The sequence below is a fragment of the Sebastes fasciatus genome, chromosome 5 (assembly GCF_043250625.1).
Source record: "Sebastes fasciatus isolate fSebFas1 chromosome 5, fSebFas1.pri, whole genome shotgun sequence".
NCBI lineage: Eukaryota > Metazoa > Chordata > Actinopteri > Perciformes > Sebastidae > Sebastes > Sebastes fasciatus.
In genome coordinates this window covers 12147750-12171681 of record NC_133799.1, presented here as the reverse complement: position 1 = coordinate 12171681, position 23932 = coordinate 12147750, and the positions used below count along the sequence as shown (strand labels likewise).

Below are 23932 nucleotides of genomic sequence, written 5' to 3'. Positions count from 1 at the left end.
TCCATCTCCCAGCACAAAGCACTGTACGATAAAGGAAACAATACAGAGATGCAGGATTTAAAGGTAGATTGTGGCAGGTGATTGCAGAACAGCTTGGAATTAGGGATGGTTGCAAAACAAAGGATATACGAAAGATTAGACGGTAGTGATTGTGCAGCTAAATGACAGCTTCTTGCTAATGTCATTCATACGTTAGCCCCATCGGGACTAGTGCTATCCATTGCACCCACGTAATTACTTCAGTTTTGTCTTGCAATGCAAATTTTCACAACAACTGGAATAATAAAACGCATCGGACTGTGCTTGCAGTGTGCAAGATTTCTGTGCGTAACGTTTTTTTATCGGACGGCGGGTTAAAAAAACACATACAAAAAATACGGACTTTGTGTGCAAAGACCTCAACAATTATTTTAATTAATGCTCTCTTAAAAAAAGCAGAAGATTGTGAATACTGCCCATTATAATTTCCCAGTAACTCCTTCAATTTGTTTTATTTTTGTTTGACAAAAAACACCAATATCAAAAGATGTTTAGTTAACAAAAAATTTAACTAACTAGCACTAGCTCAGCTCGACCGTGAATTCACTTCTTCATCAAAACACATAAATGAAAACTAGAATTCTTAGAAGTCTCCGTTGACTGCAGCTGCATATCAACCCCACACGGGGTCGTGACCTCAGGGTCACTATTCGTGTTTTGACTATGGACTTCCAGGAACCATTTCAAGGGTTCTTATACCACCCCCTTGTGCTGATGTCACAGTTGGCATTGTACAAAAGCAATTTAATGATGGTGCCTTATCAGAATCTATTTGTGGTACATTTTTCTGCTGTTCTGGTCGATAAGTGTATGTATGGGAAACAATGGCTTTTGGCAGGAATTTATCACAATGCACTCACCATAAATAGAGACATCATGTGTAAAATGGTGTATATATATATATTAGATAAGCGTAACTAGGACAGCCCCACCCCCTCTCCTCTCACTTCGTCTTTCTTTTCTCCGTCTCCCTCCCGGTCCGACATACAGCCTGTTTGCATACGAGGAAACAATGTTAATTCCCGCACCAGAGGAGTTTTCCCAGGCTGTTTATTTGGCCGATGAAGTTTCAGAGCCCAATAAAACTGCTCTGTGCTGCTCATTTGCACACACACACACACTAGCTGCTCAGCATGCAGGTTTCTGGTTACCTAGGTAACCTGTCCATGAAGTACACAGTGTACCCCCTGGTTACCGCGGGTACCCCAGACCGTAATATGTCAGGTAGTCAGAGAGCAGAATAAAGGAGCAGCAGGGCAACTCTGAGCTGATTTGTTGTCCCTCTTGTTTATTAGAAACAATTATCAGAAAGATATTTGTCTTTTTTTATAAATAAAAGAGATGGAAGCGTAAAGGATTTGTTATCCTCTTCTTTGGAAAGGTGGAAACATATTTTCAGTCCTTTTTTACCTGACAACCTGAGACTTGTTTTGCCTCCAATGCTTGAATCAACCAACTATAAATTGCAGAGACTTGAGGGGGGACATCTTTCACAATGAGACAACAATAGTCCCAAACAGGATTCAGATTTCCACAGTCACTTGTGAACTCATTTAAACCCACTTTGTGGCCCACTATTGTCTCCCAGAGAGTCTTAAACAAACACTACTTTGTGTTTTTCTAGTATAGACTTGCCATTGTTCATTTAAACCCTCTTGTGTGTTTAAACAGTATTTACAAATTGTTACTCACAGGTATGCAAATGAAACCCTGTAACACAATATAATGTTAATATTATTTTGTATCACTCAATGGATGTACAGTTTAACAGTATTCTTCTCTGACAGTCCTGGCTCAAACACTGTGTAACGCCTCATTTTCACTTCATGCTTTGGCTCGACTCGACTCAACTTACTTTTGGTACCAGGTAATTTTTCTCGATATCGTTTTCCACTGCAGATAGTACCTCCTCAGTGTAGGCGGGATTCTCAACTGAAAAAAAAAGACCTCCGGGTCTGAGAAGTGAAGCCAATGCGGAAGTGCCTTAAACTTGCATTCTTTCTAATAACCAGCAGGGGGCGACTCCTCTGGTTGCAAAAAGAAGTCTGATTGTATAGAAGTCTATGAGAAAATGACTCTACTTCTCACTTGATTTATTACCTCAGTAAACATTGTAAACATGAGTTTATGGTCTCAATCGCTAATTTCAAGTCATTTTCAATACAGCATGATGTTCATTTAGTAAATTATGGGTAAAGCAGGGTATGCTTTGGGCCATGGCTACCTTGTGATTGACAAGTAGCTACCACGGCGTTGTCCGGTCTGGGACTTGTCCGTGTTTTTTGTCTTAGAATTTTAACCCTTTCACAGTTAATATATCATTTAATTTTAACAGTTTGAATTTAATTATGACCTTTTTGGTCGACTGAAAATGTCTTATTCAGCGTTCGCTTGTGTTCCACCCTCTCGTGTCACTTCCGGTTGCTAAAAACCAAGATGGCGACAGCCAAAATGCCGAACTAGAGGCTTCAAAACGGCAGTCCACAAACCAATAAGTGACTACGTCCACTTCTTATATACAGTCTATGGTCCCATGCCGCGCAAATGACAATTGTCTCTGACCAATCAGTAGTCTGCCGTGTTTTAACTCCACCTTCTAGAAACGGCTCAGCTTGCTTGGAACCTCGACCGAGGTGGTACCAAAAAAAGTGCCAAGTACTAGACACAACTTTTGCTGATGGAAAACCAAAAAAGAGTGAGTCTTGCCGTAGCATGCAGTGGAAATGCGGCAGAAGACTGTAGTAGTTCAGCTGAGCTTAGCAGCACAAGTAGTTGTACTGCCCTGACCGCCTCTCATATATTAGTCATATGATATGGAGTTAATGGTTAACCCACATGATACACATTCACAGCAAAGTACACTGTGCTGGCCAGTTTGTGTTGTTCTTTGCTCTGAAACATGCAGACAACGGAGGAAAAAATGAAATCATCCACGTAGACTGCGCTGAAGATTCTCTGTCAGCATGTCACATGATAAGGTCAGTCATGCTCAGTTACTCCCTGCAGGAAGTAAAAGGGCATCTCTCTGAATCTACATGCTTATTTATACCGTGGTAAAGAATTATCTGAGGAGATGTTTCCAATGAATGCGGGCAGTTTTTGAGTTAATGCAAGCTATTTAAAGGGAATTTCCGCTGGATATAAGGGAACATTGTGGGGAATATTCCATTCCTTTCCGTAGGGATAAAGGGACACTTTAAATGGATTTTTTTCCCCAATCAACACAAAGATTTAAAACTAGTTTTATAGGGCATATAGTTTAATTTATATGCTGTCTTTTTATTGTAAACCTACGGTATCTTGAAGTTAATTATAATGTTAAAGGAATAGTTTTAAGATTTGTATACCCAGTCACTTTACATATTTAAATGAATCAGTTTTACCTAACCTTTGCTGTTGCTTTGCTAGTCACAGATAAAGCTGCAAGTCAAATATTTTTTTTCTTACATAAATTACAGATTTGTGATTGTGAGTGCTGAATGAACTAAAACGGATGTGTTCATTACCTAAAAATAGTGCCAGCTGTCAGCACCCAAACCAAGTGTCATAGCCTACAGTCAACCGCACTAACCAGCATGAACACTGTGAGGAGAAGGTGTCGGGGTCAACACACACACACACACACACACGCACGCAGCTGGGAGCCTCACACACACACACAGCTGGGAGCCTCATGCTAAACCTCTACTGTGATTAGGGCACTTGAGTCAGCGGTAAGATAAATCAGGGATACTGTGGCTTTTTTTCATAAATGAATGAGCTGTTTGTTTGTGTGTGTGTGCGGGTGTGTGTGTGTGTGTGTGTGTGTACACAGGCATGCACATGGTCTGATGACACAGCTCAATGGATTGTTGAACAGATACAGTAATCATCACATCCTGCTCTTTCATATTGGACACACACACATACACACACAGGAAACGCTGTGGTTAATACTGTGGACGACCACTGAAACTGATTGTGCTGAAATTAGCCCTACATGTACATGTTAGTGTGTGTGTGTGTGTGTGTGTGTGTGTGTCTTTGTGGCTACACAAATAACTAGGTTTAGGGTTCGGATAGCCAGTTACATTTTGGATCCAAAATACCTAGATCTGCTCTCTCCAACGCACGTCGAAAACATTCAGGCGGCAGGTTTCTCATCTTTTGACAATTTATTAGTTCTGATTCGGGACCCCTATTATATGAATCAAGTAGCTTGCATGAAATGCAAAAGTAAGTAGGCTACAGCCTTCACAACCAACAAAACATGATTATTTAAAAGTTAAATTGCCTGCATGTTGAACCTAATTAGATTCATTAAGGAATTCGAAAAAGTATATAATAAGCATATTAATATTGGCTTCAAATTCAATAAAATTGGATGAAACTCTAACCCTACATGCACCCTTCTTGCTTTCGTCTTGAATATCGATACTACTACTCTTATCAATACTCTTTATTGGTTAATTGATCTTATCGGTTCAAACTAATAAATAAACGTTTCCCATTTCAACAGCACCAAAGAGTTTAAAAAATGCTTCAGTCAAACTATTCTGCTGATGGATGGATGTTGTTTTGTTGTGGTTGTATGGCTAAAGCTCTTTCTGATGCCCTGAGCTAACTTGTAGCTGCCATAAAACATCCATCACTGGCCTCAGCGTTTCAACAGCTGACCGTGCCCGGTGTTTATTAAACACAAAGCCGCAGGCTGTTAATGCTGTTGACTCTAATAGTTGTGGCATGGTTGATGTTGCCTTAATGTGGAAATATATACAGGTGTTGTAACTGTAGCCTTGTTACTTGTAGCTGGAGTGAGACTGGCTGTTGATGGGTGCTGTTGCTATTGTTTGTTTGAAGTTTACAATAATGTCTCAAAACTGTCAGCAGACAGCAGCGGTTCAAAGTGAGACGCTGTCGTCCTTTACAACTCACACTAGACCTCCATAATAAAGCATAATAAGAAGATAGTATGGAAATTGATACTTTATATTGTAGTGTGCCTAAGTTAAGGATTGTATTATAATGCTCAATACACTCAAGCCAACCCAGCACATGCAAAACGACTGTTTTCTTCAGTGTATATACTGTATAGCCTTCAAACCTGATGATTTTGTGAACTGATGTCATCCTGAAACATTAAATAATCCTTGTTAATTGATAATTTCCCCCCAAAAAAGTTCTCACAATTCTGTCCAAAAGAACAGGGCTTCCTCTGTTTCACCCTTTTAGATCAGATAGTGACCCAGGAAATCCGCTAGTCGACCTTCAGTGTCAGAGGTTTGACCCCGGTCAAGATCAGGGTTGAGACAAGGAGGGTCAGAGACAAGCTAACGGATGTCATTACCTGACATTTACAAATAAATCAGAGAAAGGTATGTGGGGAGTATTGAGCTTTTTATTTGTTGAGATAACTGCAGTCATTTGAAACACATAAGTCAGTAATTTGTCTTTTCCAATCATATGAACAAGTAATGTTTGAGACATTTTCTGCTGTGTTTAAACTTAAACTACCACATGGAGTTAGTTGCAGAATTCTTATTATAAAAAAAAAGTTTGTGAATATTTTCATCTGTGATAATCTGCTGATTAATCATTTATTTAATTATTGAGAAATTATAATTTTCTCAATCAATTTATTTGTTGATCTATAAAATGTAAGAAAATCGTAAAAAATGCCTGTCATATTTTCCCAGAGCACACGGTAATGTCTATTGCTATCTTGCTATCTTCTATTTAATTTACCACCTTAGAAGACAACAAGAAAACGAGCAAATATTTACATCTGAGAAGCTGAAACGAGAGAATTTGTGGTGTTTTTGCTTTAACAAAAGATTAATCAATAATCATAATTGTTGACTATTAATGTTCCGTCGTTCGACTAATGGATTAATCAACTAATTGTTTCAGTTCTAGTTAATTTTGAATTAAATCCTGATTTCTAGAATTAATATTGTTTCATTAACATTGGTGACTAGACAACAGTTGGACGCTTCATCCAAGTAACTATTTGTTTATGTTCCAGTTTATTGATGGTTATACATTTATGTTGGCTCACCCTTGGCACTGTGTTTCCCCTGTTAGCCCGGTGGACTAAAAGTTTTAGCTCACTTATCTGTCTACCATAAACAACACCGTATTAGGATATTTTGCAGCTAAAGAAATGGGTAAAATTTGAGAGGACTTGCAGCTCTCAGATTTCACTGACTTGCATTTCCCCCTAACATCACCATGTCAACATGTCACATTTCAGCTAACATAAGAAGACATGTTATGTTAAAACAGTCATTGAGCAAGCATGTTTTGGTAACATGGTTAAGTGTTGAAAATGGATTGACTGTGCTTGCTCGGACACGATCATATCTGGATTAGATTGATTTCTATCTGGATATCCAATCACGCGTCTCTCTTTCGGTCTCTCTCTTGCCTAACCAGTCTGTCAGGGTGTGTGTGTGAAGCAGCAGCAGAGCAAGACAATAGATGGGATCAGGTTGCTATGAAACCTGACTAGCTAGCCACAGACCGCATTGCCCAGGTGTGTGTGTGTTTTCCACAGGCAGGTAGTAAATATAGGGCGAATGGCCTTGAGTCAAACCCCTTGGTTTTGGGAATGGGTGTCAGTGGATTAGGATTGCCTCACCAGTTATTTATGCTGTCTGCAAATCCTTGAAAGACTTAACATGATATTCATGCATAATTACCCCGACCAAAGAAGGCCTTAACGTCTTTAGCATGGCTAACTGTTGCCTCATGGGCCTGACACGTTGCAGGCGATGTATGCACCTTTCAATTAATCTCCATTGGAACAAATGTGAAGAGTCGATTCTTCCCTGCAACGATACGCATGATGCTCGATCTTGTCTTGAATTTCACGCTGGTGCATGTTTACATGAATTTCTTGGCTTATGATGCAAAATAACAGAATAGACCAATAGACAGAGGTTATATTGGTGGACCAATGAGAAAGCAATTGCCAGTGTACAATGCAAACTGTATAACATGTCAAGGACACATTACAAGCAACTTCCACTATATTCTTTGTTAAAATATCAACAAAGATACTATTTGTATCTATTTTACAATTGCAAAAATGTACAATAACATTTTACCCATGTGTCCAACTTTTATGTGGCATTATTTACAAGCTGTAACCAAGGAGTTTTACAAGTAAAATCTTTATAATATTTCTTGCATCCAAGCCAAGATCCAGTTATCCACCAGCTTTTACAAAACACACAATCTACTAAAGACCTTCCTCAGTTGCCTATGCTGTGTTGACTTCGGCACAGCGGGCTGTGTGATTTGTCAGTTTTTGCGCCCCTGCGTTGTTTGCACAGTTAGCGCTGTTAACACCGTTAGCTGCGAGCCGCCGGCTCACCGTCACCATGTTGAGATCCGTTAAGAGGTAATAGAAATGCTCCCAATCACCTATTTAGCACCTTCAAATGATTGTTTTCACAGTACTCAAATTTTGTAGTGGGTCATATTCCTTGTTGAAGTTTATTACTGTTGTATATTTGAAGTTGGTTTCCATCTAAAATTGGCATAAAAAAGCTCTAAAATGTTTCTGAAATAAATCTGTACAGTGAAAAGCTAAGAGCTTATTGGGAATGTCGCAGTTACCAGCAACATGCCCACATTGTTGTTCAGCAACATGCCCACAACATGCCCACATTTTCATGTATTTCTGTATTCTTTACTTAAGTTCAGTCCTTCCAAGACATGCTAGAAATCCAAGTAAAATTTTTGCAAATTTCACGCATTAAAAGATGTTAGAGAAGGTTAAGGACTAAGGAGAAAAGGTGTTTTGTAGTTGAAGCAAAATAATGCTCATTAGCAAGAAGGGTCTGAAATTAACTTTTTTTACTGCCTGTCACAATCCAACTGAAACATGATTCAGCGTGCTTATGCGTCGTTGTGCATGCGTAACTGTTGGAAAGCATTGAAGAGGAATCAATAGTGAAGGAGGCATGAGATGCCAAGGAATCGGGACAACTAGGAACCGGTTCTCTACGGGAGCTGATTCTCAATTCCCATCCTTAGCGTTTGTCTGCCAAAGTGACGGATGGCCTGACGATTTTATCCGCCAATTTAACAATTTACCCGCATTTGACGGGTGGCGGGTGCTAATTTCCGACCCTGTTAGCAGGCATTGTTATCTTTAAACTTTTAGAAGCACATTGGCCTAAATATATAGAATTGTTTATTGTTCTGTTTGTATGAAGGAAAGCCGGTGAGAGAGACAGAGTGTATGCATGGCTGTGCTGCAGCAACAGAGCGTTTATTGTGGTAAAGGAGGTCAGATGATGGAGTCAGTGTCATCCATGTTTATGACCAACACATGACACACACATGTGCACTTTGTGTGTGTGTGTCTCTCAATGCTCCCCCTTCTCTTCTTGTTAACCAGGTGCCATTCTTTCTACAGTCAGCAGAAAGTTTGGTATGCATCGATTAACTTCTGACTAGTGAAAGTGTGACTGTCATTGATTTAAAGTCTCATTGTAGAGAGCAACTCCTTTTAAAGTGACATTTTTCTCCTATATAAATATTGAGAGTACAGCAATGCCACTAGGCAACATTCGCTGGATGAATCCTGCAGAGATAACAGGCCCACTGTGGTGCTTATTTAGTGGAACAGAGTCCCACTGTGGCAGGGTTGGGTTAATGTTTGACTGACCCGACTCCGACTCGGAGACAGACACCTCCTGATGGGTTTTGTCTGTGTTCATTCAAAGATGACCCACTAGCTAGAGAAATTTGCGCCACAGCCAGAAATATTTTGTTGAAACTTGTACAACAATTAATTTAAATGGGGATCCATTGTGCTGGGAAACCCAAAGATATTCAGTTTTCAGTTATTATAAAGTTAGAAAAAAGCAACAAAGATAAAGAATTTAAAACTATAAATCAGTTACCATGCTAATTAACTGTTACAGAATAATTAACTAATTCATTAGTTGACAAATCATCTCAGCTCTAAACCAGAGTGGCATCAATTTTTACTTTTAAAGATACAGACCAGAAGATGTTGTTTGCCGTCTCTGGTTTTAGTCCAGTTATAAAAGAGAAAACATGGAGTTGACATTGTTGACATCTTCAGCCAACATCTGGTACAACTTACCAGTTGCCAATCATTTTCAGTGTTGAAAAGTCTGTGTATAAGGTATTTATTAGCAGTTGCAATGTTTTTTTCCTTCTGCGTTCCCTTCAGGTTTTAGGAAAGAGTTTGGGCTCTTTTGATGTTTTCCCCTGAGCTGCGTTTGCTGGCACACAATGAACACAGGTTCCTGTTAAATCGCCTCCTGGGTGTTTGACTGGTCCACCCATTTTAGAAACTGAAAGCAAGCACACATTCCAGTGGAGCGTCTGTCAAGAGAGATTACAGTAATACAAGATTTTAATTTCTGATAAAGTTTCTTAGCTTTGCATTTGTCTTGATAAATAGTATCTGTGACCTGAATTTCCTCTGTAACATCTGCACAGCTGTTAGCGAGGTGTAAATCCGAGCACTCTGTTTGGGATAATCATCCATCTCAACGATACACGGACTGGGAAACAAAAGCTCCAGCTATTACGTAAGAGGAAGAAACGCCCATTTATTCACCTCAACTGAACTGTTTGAAAAGATGTAAACAAATTAGGGCTGCCATCTCTTAGTCGACTAACCGGTCGTTTTGGTCTTAGTCGATTAAGATCTCTTTAGTCAATTAGTCATTTTTCAATTTAGTCATTTTTTATGCTTTTTTTTATGCTGAATGACATATTTCCAAGACACTTATGAGCACATCTCTGGTAAACACAAGATTTAAAGTGGTGCTTTTGTGTGATTCTTTGCGGAGAAACTCAGTTTTACAGATCTGTCGATTAAATCAACTAATCGATTAGTCGACAATCGTATGAGTGTCAGGGCGCTGACACACCAAGCCGATGGTCGGCCGTCGGATGGTTTGGGGCGAATACAGACTACCGCGACCTGATGGTGTGGAGAGTTATTTCATCTCACGCAGGAGCAGAACGTACATGCTAACTGGCCGTCTGCTGTAGTCTTTGCGTTGTGTTCGAGTGCAGCCAAGACAAAGGCAAAGTGAGGCGACGCAACAGGCAGCCGTTCGTTGCCGCTAGTTCTTTGATGTTGGCTTGGTGTGTCCCCAGCTTTAGTCGATTTTGCCCTAAAACAAATGTATCGCCTGATTGGACAATAGCTGGAACACCTCACAGGAAACCTATTGGTGTACTCTGGGATGCACACAAAACTAAAACCAGTATGATTCAGTTTTAATGCACTGATCAATTTGAATGGAGCCAAACATGGAGTCACAGAGTGACTGTCTCTCACTGACTCAGAGCTGACTGTGATCCACAAGAGATTATCTATAATTTGAACAACTATGAATCACATATTTCCTCTATGGCTTGTGTTAGCCAGTTTGGTCTGCGTTTGTGTACTGTAGTGCTACAGACATAAAGTAGTTTCTGTTTCCGCAGGGGAAAGAAAAAGCATGAACATAGATGATCCTGCAAGGCAGAACAAATAGAGTGATGGAGGTGTGTGTGTGTGTGCTTGTGTGTTTACAGAGCGTAGATAAAACCGTGTAAACAGCTCATTTAAAACTGAAGTAATTCAATTACCGACACTGCTACAAAGGTGGGTCGTGTTAAGTTGAGTGCCAGTTAGCAACATTTAATAGAATAGGCAATCAGCATGTATGAGACTTGCTTATGAAAGCAACATGAGACATTTAACAGAGCAACCTACAAAGAATGGAAATAGTCTGTGTCTGTGCAACACAGCCGAACAAGAGCAAAACAACTGAATGTGAAACATGAGAATTATGACAAAGGCAGAAAACTCTACTTATTGTTTTTTCTCTTGTTTAACACATAGTTTAGCATCACTATTCTGCATGATGCTTATTGTCAGTTTTGTGAAATTGTGTCAAACTTTTTAGGTGGTCAAAAAATACAGCAAGCTTAGCACTTCCTGCAGGTACTTTTCAAAGCAAAAGCCTTCCAGCAAATAGAATTGTTCATGGCTTTTATTCTGAACTATAGCCACATGCAATCTAGAGTGATAGAAGATGGTTAGAAGTAGGTCTGAAGCTATATTTGTACATTGTTAACTGCTGTTTTGTTGGTTTTACACCAGGGAACTACAGTGAAGGAAGGTGAAGAGCTGCCAGTGCTCATGCAGTTTAAGCATTTAACAAACCTCCTACACACAGAATTAGACTAACGGATAGGAGGGCGCTCTGTCGAAAGCTTTCTGGGGAATCAGTGATCAAAATCCAGTAATATTGAGGCTAAAAGCACCTTCAGCAGAGAGTTTGTAAAGAAGCTGGCTGTTCCTCCTGCCTGCAGAGCTGGGAGGGAGGTGAAGTCGACAATGTGCCAGTGCTCCTGTCTGTTTTGCCCATAGATGGAAATTGGAGACTTTTCAACACAATAACTTTTTTAGCAACAAATCCAAGTCTATTCAAATCCAGATGCTCTCAGTAAGGAAACAGCAAAGCATGTGTGTGTCTGTAATATACACACAGGTATGAACTATGTGTGCTAACCTCCTGGTGCTTTGACCTCTACTCACAGTTCAAATGGATGTAAGTCGACTCTTGTTTTGTCCAAACAAACCTCCAAACATTTGAATATCATTATAATCTATGTCAACCAATAAAGAAATGAGAGTGTGCTGTGTATATAATTGGAACAAACATTTATAGTTTGATATAGGTTGTTAAAAGAGTGTATATAAAAATGTATTTATACAGCAAGATTATTTTTTTCCCCTTACCGTTTATACTGTGAGCAATGTGGCAAATCAATGTGTATTTATATTTCTTCACAGGTCAAAAACAAAAAATCCCATCTTCTTTTTTTTTTGCATTAGTAATAGTATAAACAATTAATTTATTTTCCAGAAATATGTAATTTCCTGCTAAATATTGATGTGTGATTAAAAATGAATGTACATGACAGAGCTTTTTATCCAGATCAGTCACCCCTAGCTAGGGCTGACCCGAATTCTTCGAAGCGTCGACCATTGCCATTGTATCGACCTCCAAATCACTATTAGAATGCTTAATTTAAAAAAAAAAATAAAAAAATTATAGCCCATGAAATAAGGAATAATCCCACAAGATTATTCATATTCAACATAAATTCTTATTAGTTATGCTCAGACGAATATCGCTGTTTGTTGTGTGTTGAGGTGTGTGTGTGTACAGTAGTGCAGCAGCGACACTGAAACGGGAGATAGAGACAGACAGACAGACAGACAGACAGACAGACAGACTGAAGAACATGTCAGCCTGCTTCACCGCGCTGCTCTGTGAAGCTTCGAATACCTTTGAATATTTCTCACAGAAGCTTCAAAGCCCAAAAAAATGGTATCCGGGAGAGCCCTACTCTTAGCTTGATATCCGCTAACCTGATAAAAAAATATCAACTGTAGTTGCTTGATATACCTGTTATTGCATCTATGTAACCAGGCAATGTATACTAATAACACTAATGCACACATGACAAGCATTAGTTTATAGTGTGTGATTTATTGAATTCAGTTTACTTAAACATTGTAATACTTTAAGATTGTTATTTAATCAAATCTGAGTGCAGACTCAGACCAAAATAAACACAGATACAGACCTATTCTCCTATCCAATTTTCTTTCTACTTTCCTCTTGTTTATCTTACCTCCCCTCTCAAAATGCCACTCTTCTCCTCCCTCACACACACAAACAAATACCGTCTCCTCCTCCCCCATCTCATTCCTGGAAGAGACCGGCTTGCTTTCTTTTTCTAGTTGTTCTCGAGGAAGATGAACACAGATAGACACAGTAAACACACACACACACACACAGTGCAGACAGAGCCCGGGGGTCTTCAGAGTGATGCCAGTGTTTCAGACAAGTTGACATTTCCCACCCAGTCTCCGCCATGTGTGATTCTCCTTGTGTGTGCGTGTGTGTGTTTGTGTGTGTGCTCTGGAATGCCACAGTGTGTAATTAGTCTTTTGTCCTAGCAGCGTTTTCTATGCTAATTAACCTGCCTTCTCCCATGGAATGCACACAGGCCGTCTGCCTCTCTGATTGGCTGCGGAGGGGCTGTCTAGCCATCTGGTTGGTTATCAGGGTGTACTACTGTAGACTGTGTGGGATCTTCACACAGGGCGTCTTGAGCTCCCCTCCTCGACTGGGAGCTAAATGACTAATTTATTCTCTCACCCTGAGATCGAAGCTCATTAAAGCAGAGCAGGGGCTTTGTCAGTGAAAATCGCAGCGGAAGCAGAACTGTGACCCATTTTTGGGTTTGAATCTGGGAAGGAAACAGATATTATTGTTCACCTGTCACAGTGGTATGTGTCCAATTAGGCATGTGCCCACATACAAATTGTATAGTGTAATTATAATAATCAAAATGAATGCCTAACTGATACTCGGCTGCTGCTCTTAACATAAACAATATTTTCTATGGAGCCCTTAAGGCCCAGACACACCAACCCGACATCAAGGCGGATATACATACAAGCTGTTGTTATGATACGTACAAAGCAGCTCTCTCACTCACCGCTTAGCTTCATTCCAGATGGCCATGTCGTAGTGAAAATACTATTGGAATGATCAGATGAGATGAAGATGAAAAATGGGAGGCGCCCTCTGTGTTTTTCCTCTTGACTTTACTCATTGGCTTGCTTTCCTCACATACGTTTCTCTTCTCATGCACTGATTCGTTTAAGCGGAACTAGGCTTGCCGCGGTAGTCGGTGTTATCGGTGTTACACGGTAGTTGGGCACACACCGATTACATTACGCGCCCATCACCCCCACCGTAATTTTGCTTTTTTTTTTTTACAGAAATAAAACCGATTTAGTTCATTATTGACTGTACAAGAAAAAGTTTTGTTTAAACGTGTATTTTATTTGTCTATATTTGCATTTGCAATGTGTTTCTGACATTCAGTTAGAGTTTTTTAACAACGTCAAAGTAAAAGCTTTTTTATCAAAAGTGCTCTATACGATATCCAGAGCATTAATATAGCAGCAAACAACTATTTGCTATGTAAAGATATAGTGGAGTTATGTCTACCTGAGCAGAGAATGAAGTCGCTCACCCTCTATGTGTGTTGTAATCCGAGTTTCTCTGTGCTTTGTTGACATAGTCTGGCCGGTCGCGCATGCCTTTTAGTGCATGTTTGTGCATGTGAGCGAGCGCCACTGGCTAGATCACGGCCGCCGCTCGACACTGCTTTCATACGGCGGTAGGACGGAGTTGTCGCGGATGCGTAGCACCCACCCTCCGGTTCCCCCTCAGATAAACACTGTTAGCCCTGTCAGCACTTTCGCCATTGTTTGCACTGTTAGCGTTGTTACTGTAGCATCGTTAGCTGCGAGCCGCTGGCTTGCCGTCGCCATGTTGAGAGCCGAATGTAGCAAGCCAAACAATGTTGTATTCAATGTCTCCGCTTTCTGCTTCTGCCATCTCTAGTTGTCTTATGTTGCTGCATAAGAAAGCGGGTGGTCCCACCATGGTTACTGCTTTGAGGACGGCTTTTCCTCATCAACAGACAGAGTTGCTGCCTCACCTGAATGTTAATGTATCTTGGGGGTCTTGTTCATGGTGAGGGTACGATGACCCATGAGAGTTGGTGATCGATCTCTGCAGTGATGGAGATATTATACCAGATTGGTATAGCGTTTACCAGCCAACCTGCTTTTGACCCCTCACCTATGGTCTGAGCTCTGGGTAGTGGCTGAAACAATCGGTACAAATGCTTGTTTTCTCCATCCAGTACACATTGTACAACGGCTCTAATGCAATGTGGCGGAGGGTGTGTTTTTATCGTTTTGTTTGTGGAGGCATCCCTTTCCTGTGATTATGTGATGATCATGAGACAGGATGTTGTGTTGTTGCTACTGATAACACGGCTACTGGTGCACCTTTCTGTTGCTATCAGAGATCATAAAGAGGTCTGTTATTGTTGCCTCAGAATTTCTTAATATCATACTATTTGTATTAAGCATTTTAAATTGTCATTCATTTTGTATGTAACAGGTTTGTTAGTGTTTTTATGACTTTATGAAGCTCGTATTTGTCTATATGCTCTGGTCAATGAACAACCAAGTGAACCATGTGATAAACTAAGTCGATTTTTTTATTGTTTACCTTTTTAGATGCTACAAATTGACCAAACTAGAGTTTATCTTAAAAAATTACACTAACATGAGGTTTAGAATATTTGGTTATATTGGCACAGGCTTATTTGACGAATGCCGAAAGGTACATTTTGGTCCAAGACTACATGCTTTGTTTAGGAGGAAACCAAATTTCACAAACGTAGCAGTCAGATAGGAATATATCGGACAGCTACTGTACCATTAGCATGTTAGCAATTGCTAGCCTCATGATGTTATATTAGAGTGGGAGGCCTGAATGCCAGAGACCATAAGATGCTGGACTCTCTGAATAGACAGGATCAGTTACAGTGCAGGTGCTGCAGCAGCGTGGGTTACTGGGTGCAGGCCAGATTTTAGCTCCCAGATTCAGATGCTTAAACCATCCTCATCATTTTCCTCCTCCTACTACTTTCCCTGTGAGCCAGCCGAGAGACCCGGAGCACAAAGATGTTGTCATTTCCCCAGTGAGCCAGTCTGTGCTCAGCTTGCCACAAACTACAGGATGAGCTCATACTCTATTACTTATTCATAGACACCGTCACACAGGCTGACGCAACCAGACACACACACACTGGCTAAAAGGAGGTGGGCAGGCAGGCATGTTTGCAGGCCAGGCTTGCAACAGACGGGCTGGCTGGAAGGCATTTAGCAGAGGCAACCAGGCTGGCAAGATGCAGATGATAATGACAGAACAAAAAAACAGGCATCCTAATACGTTTCTGTCTGTGTAACATCCGGCTTATCTTTGTCACTGTTTTGGCTGCATCTTTTGGGCTAAATCTTTGTGTTTTGGACTACAAAATATGCTTGAAATTGGCAGCTTAGAACCTTGGCACTTGTTTGCACCACAGTGAGATCTTTTTCTACTTCTTTCTCGCTGATGAAAGCTGGCAATAGGCCTTGCAGAGAGAAACTGGTGGATGCTGTTAACTCTGCCAGTCCATGTTTCACCCCATCACTGGTTTGATTTAGCATGCTGGGGTCCTTTTGTCAGTCTCAGTGGTTATTTTGTCAGCCTGTACTTCGTCTGACGGCTGCTTTTTGACTGCAGGCGTTCTCTTGTTTTCTGTTTTTGAATCAGTCAAATATTCTCCTCCAGATCACAGTGGAAATGTGACCCTGAGTTACAGGCTTCAATGAATCACTTATGGCGGACCTCAACAAACACAGGAAAATATTAGCCGGATAATCAAACTGATTTGCAAATTTATTTCAGGTCATTCATTCAGCCTGGCGTTGTGCTCATGGTAACAAATTTCTTGTTGGAAGACGGGCTATTGAACGGTGTTGTTTGTAGTGATTCAATGTCTCAGGTTAAGTATCAAGGATTTACCCTTGCCATTTTTGGACAGAATTGCTCATCTACTCACCTTTACGAAAACAGGTTGTGTTTCGCAACACTAACAATCTCTTCATATACTTAAGTGACTAAAGGCAAAAAACCCAATGCTGCTCAGCATGGCTGTTTGAAAGCCTCCCTGCTATCTTTTGTATTTGAAGAAAATGATGATGAACTGGACAAACACGGTCAGCTGTCTCGTATTTCCCTTGGCGACCCTTATTTGCTCCAGTCCAGGCCTTGGTTTGTGTTGACACACAAACAGAAAGGTACTAAAGACTGGTAGCTAGGGCAGCACACTTAATGGATATCTTGATTTCAGCGTCCACAGTTAAAAATACTAGGGTAATGGCTAGTCTCCACCTTTTAGATTGTTCTGTGTTGTTAACTGAGAGGTTTCTGTAGTTCAAAACAGTCACGGTGTTGATTTAAGTTGCCATACAGCCACTGGTGTACCACGTGTGTGCCACAATGCTGACTTAGATTGAGATTAATTTGTTGTTTTTATATATAAAAGCTGAGAATGGACACTATCTTGGTGGTATTTTCTGCAACTATGCATCGATTCCTGATCGTTTCTGAACGTTTTGTTGTGTCTTAGTGGGCATAAAGACCAGCATGTGGGTTTGTAACTGGAAAGATGCAGATTTGATCTCCAGTCCTACTCTGAATGAATAAAGTTATTTTTTTTAATCTTGAAATCGGGAAGGATACTATAAATATCATTTGGAAACTTGAAACTACTTAGTGTTAAGTTATCGCCATGTGGTAACGCTGTTTCTAGCAAGCATCAGTTTCATAGCTTTCACTGGTTGTGTCCAAATACGCTCGAACATGATACTGATAGTTGGCTATTATTTTATTTGTTGATTAATCTGTGGATTATTTTCTTGATTAATCGATTAATTGTTTGGTCTATAAAATGTCAGAAAATGGCGAAAAATGTTGATCAGTGTTTCCCAAAGCCCAAGATGACGTCCTCAAATGTCTTGTTTTGTCCACAACTCAAAGATATTCAGTTTATTGTCATAGAGGAGTAAAGAAACCATAAAATATTCACATTTAAGAAACTGGAATCAGAGAATTATGACCTTTTGTTTCTTAAAAAAATATTATATATAATCGAATATGAAAATAGTGGGCAATTAATTTAATAGTTGACGACTAATCGATTAATCCTTGCAGCTCTAGTTGGCTGCCAGAGAGCAATGCATTGATGAGCTGTGTATGAAAATCAATCATCTAGAAGACTACCAAAATATGCACTTATTCATATTGTAAAATTAATTTCAAAGTGGTCAGTTCTTGCATTGAAAAGGTCGCTGCATGGTGGGAAAAGGGTGGAGATTGTTTACTGTTCGTACCAATAGACATCTGACAACAAACCAGCTGCTATAATCCCTCTGTATTTGTGTGTGTGTGTTCAGGGGCTGTAAATGATTGTCTTTTTCCAGTTGAGCAGAGCCATTGTTGCCAGTTGATCTGTCCTGAAGAGAGACACACACATTGTTTTTATTTCCATTTTTTTCAGGGCTTTTCTTTATCTTTTGGCATTCATTCATGTGTCATTTGTTTGGATCATGGATGCTAATTGTCTATCTTGGCAATACTAAATCCTTATATTGATAATTTTGGCTCCCTGTAATGTTACTTATACATGAATCAAATCTGCAGATGGATGTCTCACAATTTGTTCTGGATTACAGTATTTGGTTTTAAATCTGGTGTGATGTGTGATGTGTAATATGTATACACGGCAGAAATGAAACACTCTTACCGCTGAGTCACTGGCAGGAGGACATGTGTGTTTTATTTGTGTGAATAAGAACAGGCTCATATTCAGGCAGACAGACTGCTGAGTCATGTAACCCTTTTAATTTTAACCTCACGTGTCGGAAAGATAAAGAGTTTTCCATCCAGATGTTAAGGCACCTCCATTTAACTTTTTTCTACATTCATTTTCACGATCTGCTGAATCCTTTCAAATGTGTTTTTAAAGTTTTGTTTTGCCAACCAAGAGGCATGAATCTGAATTAAAAATTAAATGTTTTTTCTATTTTTCTCTCTCGTCCTTCCCCCTCTTTCTCTGCCATCCATACTTTTTTTCTTCCCATCATCTTTAGGACCAGTTTGATAATCTGGACAAACACTCTCAGTGGGGGATCGACTTTCTTGAGCGTTATGCAAAGTTTGTCAAGGAGAGGCTGGACATAGAGCAAAACTACGCCAAGCAGCTACGGTACACGCACGCATGCACACACACACACACACACACACACACACACACACACACACACACACACACACACACACATATATATATACATATATATATATATATATATATATACATATATATATATATATATATACATATATATATATATATATATATACCAATCAGCCATAACATGAGGACAGCACAGGGACCCTGACCGGTCTGCGGCTACGCAGCCCCATACGCAACAAACTGAGATGCACTGTGTGTTCTGACACCTTTCTATCGGAACCAGCATTAACTTTTTGCATTAACCAGCCCGTGTTGTCCGATCCAATAGAAGAGCTACTGTAGCTCTTCTATTGGATCGGACAACACGGGCCAGCTCCCCACGTGCATCAATGAGCCTTGTGTTCATCGGTTTTCCTTCCTTGGACCACTTATGGTAGGTCCTGACCACTGCAGACCGGGAACATCACACAAGAGCTGCAGTTTTGGAGATGCTCTGACCCAGTCGTCTAGCCAGCACAATTTGGCCCTTGTCAAAGTCGCTCACATCCTTACGCTTGCCCTTTTTTCCTGCTTCCAACACAAAGTTCAAAGTTCAAAATGTTCACCTGCTGTCTAATATATCCCACCCACTGCCCATTTTTGTCTCTTTGTCTTCTACAAAAACAGTTTTTGATTCAAGGATGTCTAGATCCTAATATTTATATTTTACTGCGTAATACATCTGCACATGAAACAAGCTAGCCTGCATTATGCTTTCTTTAAATTCTATATTTTTTATTATAGTAACCTAGAAAGACATATGCTGAGATCAGACTTAATATTTTTGCCTTTTGGTCACTGTGTCAGATTAGGCGATCATAGAGCATCCCAAATACAGCTTTGGTGAAAGGATATTCACACAAAAAAAGATGTGTCCTATCTTTGATGCAATAAAACAAATTTTTTTTTTTTTTTTAAACAAAATGTAAAGTAAAGTGATTCCAGTATGTTTGCCATTTTATCGTGAATCGCAATTATCGCAATTATTTTAGCCAGGATAATTGTGACATAAAATGTTCATATCGTCCCATGCTTAGTTGCGATGCTTGTTGATCACAAACTCAGTAATCCTCATTAAAAAACAGTAGAGTCCCAGTGGTTCATTTCAAAGAGTGGAAATCCCTTCAGAATATGTAACACGAACACACACACACACACACACACACACACACACACACACACACACACACACACATACACACACACACACACACACACACACACACACACACACACACACACACACACACACACACACACACACACTTTGCTACTGCTGCAGGTCTGAAGAATGATCAAAGATGCAGCTGTGTGTGTGTGTGTGTGTGCGTGTGCGTGTGCGTGTGCATGCATGTATGTGTTGACGTGTGCACGTTTTTACAGTACATGTAGTTTAGACAATAAATCAGGCAGAAAGACTCCTTTTTCTGTCGTTCACCCCCCCCCCCACACACACACTCATGCATTCCTCTGCTCTCTAGTTAAATCATTAACTCGCTGCTGTACTGGAGTCTGTTTTGTCAGAGCCTGGGGGAACCGACAGGCAGAGGCTTTGATGTTTAAATCTTTGATTTATCTTTAATAAAATACTGAGATCCCGAGTGTGTGTGTGTGTGTGTGTGTATCTGACTGCCTGCTTCTTGGCGGTTTACCTGTCTCTCCACCAGGCTTAAAATATCAGACAGCATTTCTAACCTTTGTGTCTGCGTCTCTCTCTCTTTCCCAACAGGAACTTGGTGAAGAAATACTGTCCAAAACGTGCTAAAGATGAGGAGCCGAGGTGAGTAAACAGTTTACATGGTCATATGACAGCTGAGCACTACATGTAATGTATAAAATGTGGTAGATGCAGTCACCTGTTATCATCACAGAAACGGGTACAGTATGCCATGGGACTGTTGACACCCACTCTTTCACACTTTTTTGGGATTGCACAAAATGGTTTGCTTGTTTTCTAATTACTGTTTTTTGGTAAATGTGACACATTATAACTACATTGTAAAGATATTTCATAGGCCACAGAGAGTAAAACAACTGAGTTTGCATTAGAGTGAATGGAAATCACTGATTCTACACAGAAATGTAAGGTTTCTACTCATTTATGAATCACATTTCTTACACAACACTTTTGTTGTTGGTTACAAACACACAGAGACCGAGGAGAAAAGGTGATCCATCTTTAGGTAGGGGTGGGAATTTGATTTGATTTAGATTTTTTGGGGGGGGTCATGATTTGATTCAGAATTTATTCTTGATTCAATGAATATCATTCCCTCATGGTTTTAGTCCACTAAGAGGTCTTGATAAAGGTCACTGTCTGACCAAACCATAAAAGTAGAGAAGTATACAGTCTAAATTAAAGTTTACTGCAAAAAATTGGAAACATGTTGTGCTTTGCAATGTCTATTCTGTCAACATGCTGCAGCAAAGAGACCCCATTAAATCATGAACAACATTTGAAAAATAAATTCTCGGAATTTGTGAATTGGTTCAGAATCATAGAAGATTTTTTTTTATTTTAACACAAAATATTAGAAATACATGCAATACGAGTAATTCTAGCAAAGGAACATGTTAAATTTGAAGATTTGCACTTGATGCAGTCACTGTGTCAGCTAAAACGATGCAGGAGAGTCATGCAATAATGTAAAATATCACACTACAGTACATGCATGCACTACGCATCTCTAATCCAAAGATTATACTTTAGATATTAGTGTATCATTTAGGCCCCTGTTTCTCTCTAACTCTTAATCGACAGTGTATTACTGCAGATGCATCTTTGAAAGGTCAATCACATGTTTAATGTGTGTGTCTGTTGTGCAGGTTCACATCATGTCTGTCCTTCTACTCTGTACTGAACGAACTCAACGACTATGCCGGTCAGAGGGAGGTGGTGGCGGAGGAGATGGCTCACAAGGTGTACGGAGAGCTGATGAGGTACAGCCAAGACCTCAAAGCTGAGAGGAAGCACGTGAGTACACTAACAAGTTCATACTTGCACCGCTCTCTGCGTATTTATTGCACAAAAAGTGACACATGAGGTTTATTTTCAGTGCATCTATTGATAATTAAGACCATGTTTCCCAGAAAACCCGTCGCTTCCTGTTATGAAACGAATGTTGTATCCTGTGTGTCGCCTCATATGCATTTATTTTCCGTTTGGCTTCACTCAAGAGGATAAATATGTTGGATGGGATGTTAACCATCTGTCTTTTACTATGCCAAAAGCTCTGAACATTTTAAGATCCATGTGCTTTGGAAGAACAGCTCCCTCTTCTTGTTTTGTGCTGTAAAGCATCAAATGTCCCACTACATTTCACTCAGTGACACATTATAAAGCATCAAATTATAACCAATATTAGTTAGTATGGGTGGGAAAATTTTTTATTACCGTATGTATTGCGATTTCTTTTTTTTTTTTTACGATTTTTAAATTGATTTTTTAATGCAAGAATCAATATATTTGCTTCATTTGAGTCCATGCGGAGGTAGAAGGAAGTTACCACTTTTATTGTTGTAGTCTGAGTAACGTGACGTCATATCTGTTCTGTATCCATCAACCAAAACAAACAACAGCCGGCTGCAACAAGGAAGTACAAAACGGTGAAGGGTTGGTGTGGATACAACCTGCACCCTCTCATTTTAAATCCAGTGTCGTAAACACTACACATAAAGTATGGAAAACACTTTGGGTTTCACACATTGCCAGGAAAAGCAGAGCTAGACATCACGGCTAAAGCTGCATGCTAACTCTGTCATGAACAGGAAACGTTATCGTATTGCGGTAAAGTACGGTCAAACCAGCCGTTACTCTCATCTCCGTGGTCAAATCAGCCGATGCTACAACTGTAGAGCACCCATGTACTGACATTTATGTTAAATGCATTCAAACGGCCCCGATATGGAAAGAAGACTGATTGGATTATATTCACCAGAAGTATAAAACATCACGTCCCTTATAAAATAAAAAGAAAATACCACTAATTTGTGAGGGTAATGTCTTTATTCTTTGATTTGTGGGTTGCTGGAAAATATTTAATAAATAATGCCCGACAATGGCTGATATATTTGAGTACAGGACATCTCTGACTACAAATGAAAATACTGAAAATCAAACATTTATTAATTTAGATATTTTCCAAAGTAAAAGTCTCTAGACGTGTATGATTCAACTTTTTCCAGTGGTTTAGTGTTAAAAAAAATAATAAAAATTGGTATTTGATAGAAAGATAGAAGACAAAAAGGAACAGGACATAACCTGCAACAGGAAATAAACAGGGGCATATTTATAATGTTTATGTTTACGTGAAATAGTCTATGGAAGTTTGTCAAAACAGCCCCAACTCAAGGTCTACTTACCAGCTTTTGCTGGAGCTTTTAACTATATCACATAGTCTTTATGAGCTCCAGAAAAAGGTTAATAAGTACTACTTGAGCTGGGATTGTTTTGTCAAATTATATGTATGTATATTAAAATCAAACATATGATATGAGATGTGTTGTCTCCCAACAAAATGCTATTTTTACGAGGTATGCAACACTTTTATAATAACTGGCTTTTGTAATAAGTAACTACTTTTCAGTGAATTTGTTATTTTACTGCTTTAGTCACAGGACTCTTGTAAATCTGTGTCTGTGGCCTCAGCACTTTTCTTTCCAGTGGATTGTTATTGTGTACGTCACTGTGACACAAATGGTTTAAGTCCAGTCATTTTGTATATGTGTATATGAATGTGTTGTTATATACAATTTATGTGTATTTCCCTGTGTTTCTGTGTAAATGTCTCTTGTTTGTGTGTGTATGTTTATGTATGTGTGTGTATGAGCAGCATCTACAGGAGGGCAGGAAGGCCCAGCAGCATTTGGATCATTGCTGGAAACAGATGGACAATGTAAGTAAGGAGGAAGGAGGAGGAGGAGGAGGAGGGATGGAGAGAAAAAATATTAAGTGTTCAATGTAAATATTCTGTGTTAGGAACAGCCAGCTGTACTCGTCTCATACTTGTTTGCACCAGGAATGTAAGAAATGCAAACAAAGGTATCTGTAGGACAAATGGAGATAATTCCCCATATGCCATTATTTAGTGAAGAGACAAATATATCTTTTCTGGTACTATGCTTTTAAATTATA

The 23932-nt window shown here is 39.6% G+C and overlaps 1 protein-coding gene across 2 annotated transcripts in view; it reads left to right on the top strand.

The window, feature by feature from the left end:
- Positions 1-23932, top strand: part of fnbp1l (formin binding protein 1-like) — a 54536-nt gene that overhangs the window by 11796 nt on the left and 18808 nt on the right. For both annotated transcript variants that reach the window (XM_074635110.1, XM_074635109.1), the window contains exons 2-5: positions 18653-18768; positions 20528-20578; positions 21625-21772; positions 23631-23693. In XM_074635110.1, coding sequence (XP_074491211.1) covers positions 18653-18768; positions 20528-20578; positions 21625-21772; positions 23631-23693 — 378 coding nt within the window. The remainder of the gene's footprint in view (positions 1-18652; positions 18769-20527; positions 20579-21624; positions 21773-23630; positions 23694-23932) is intronic.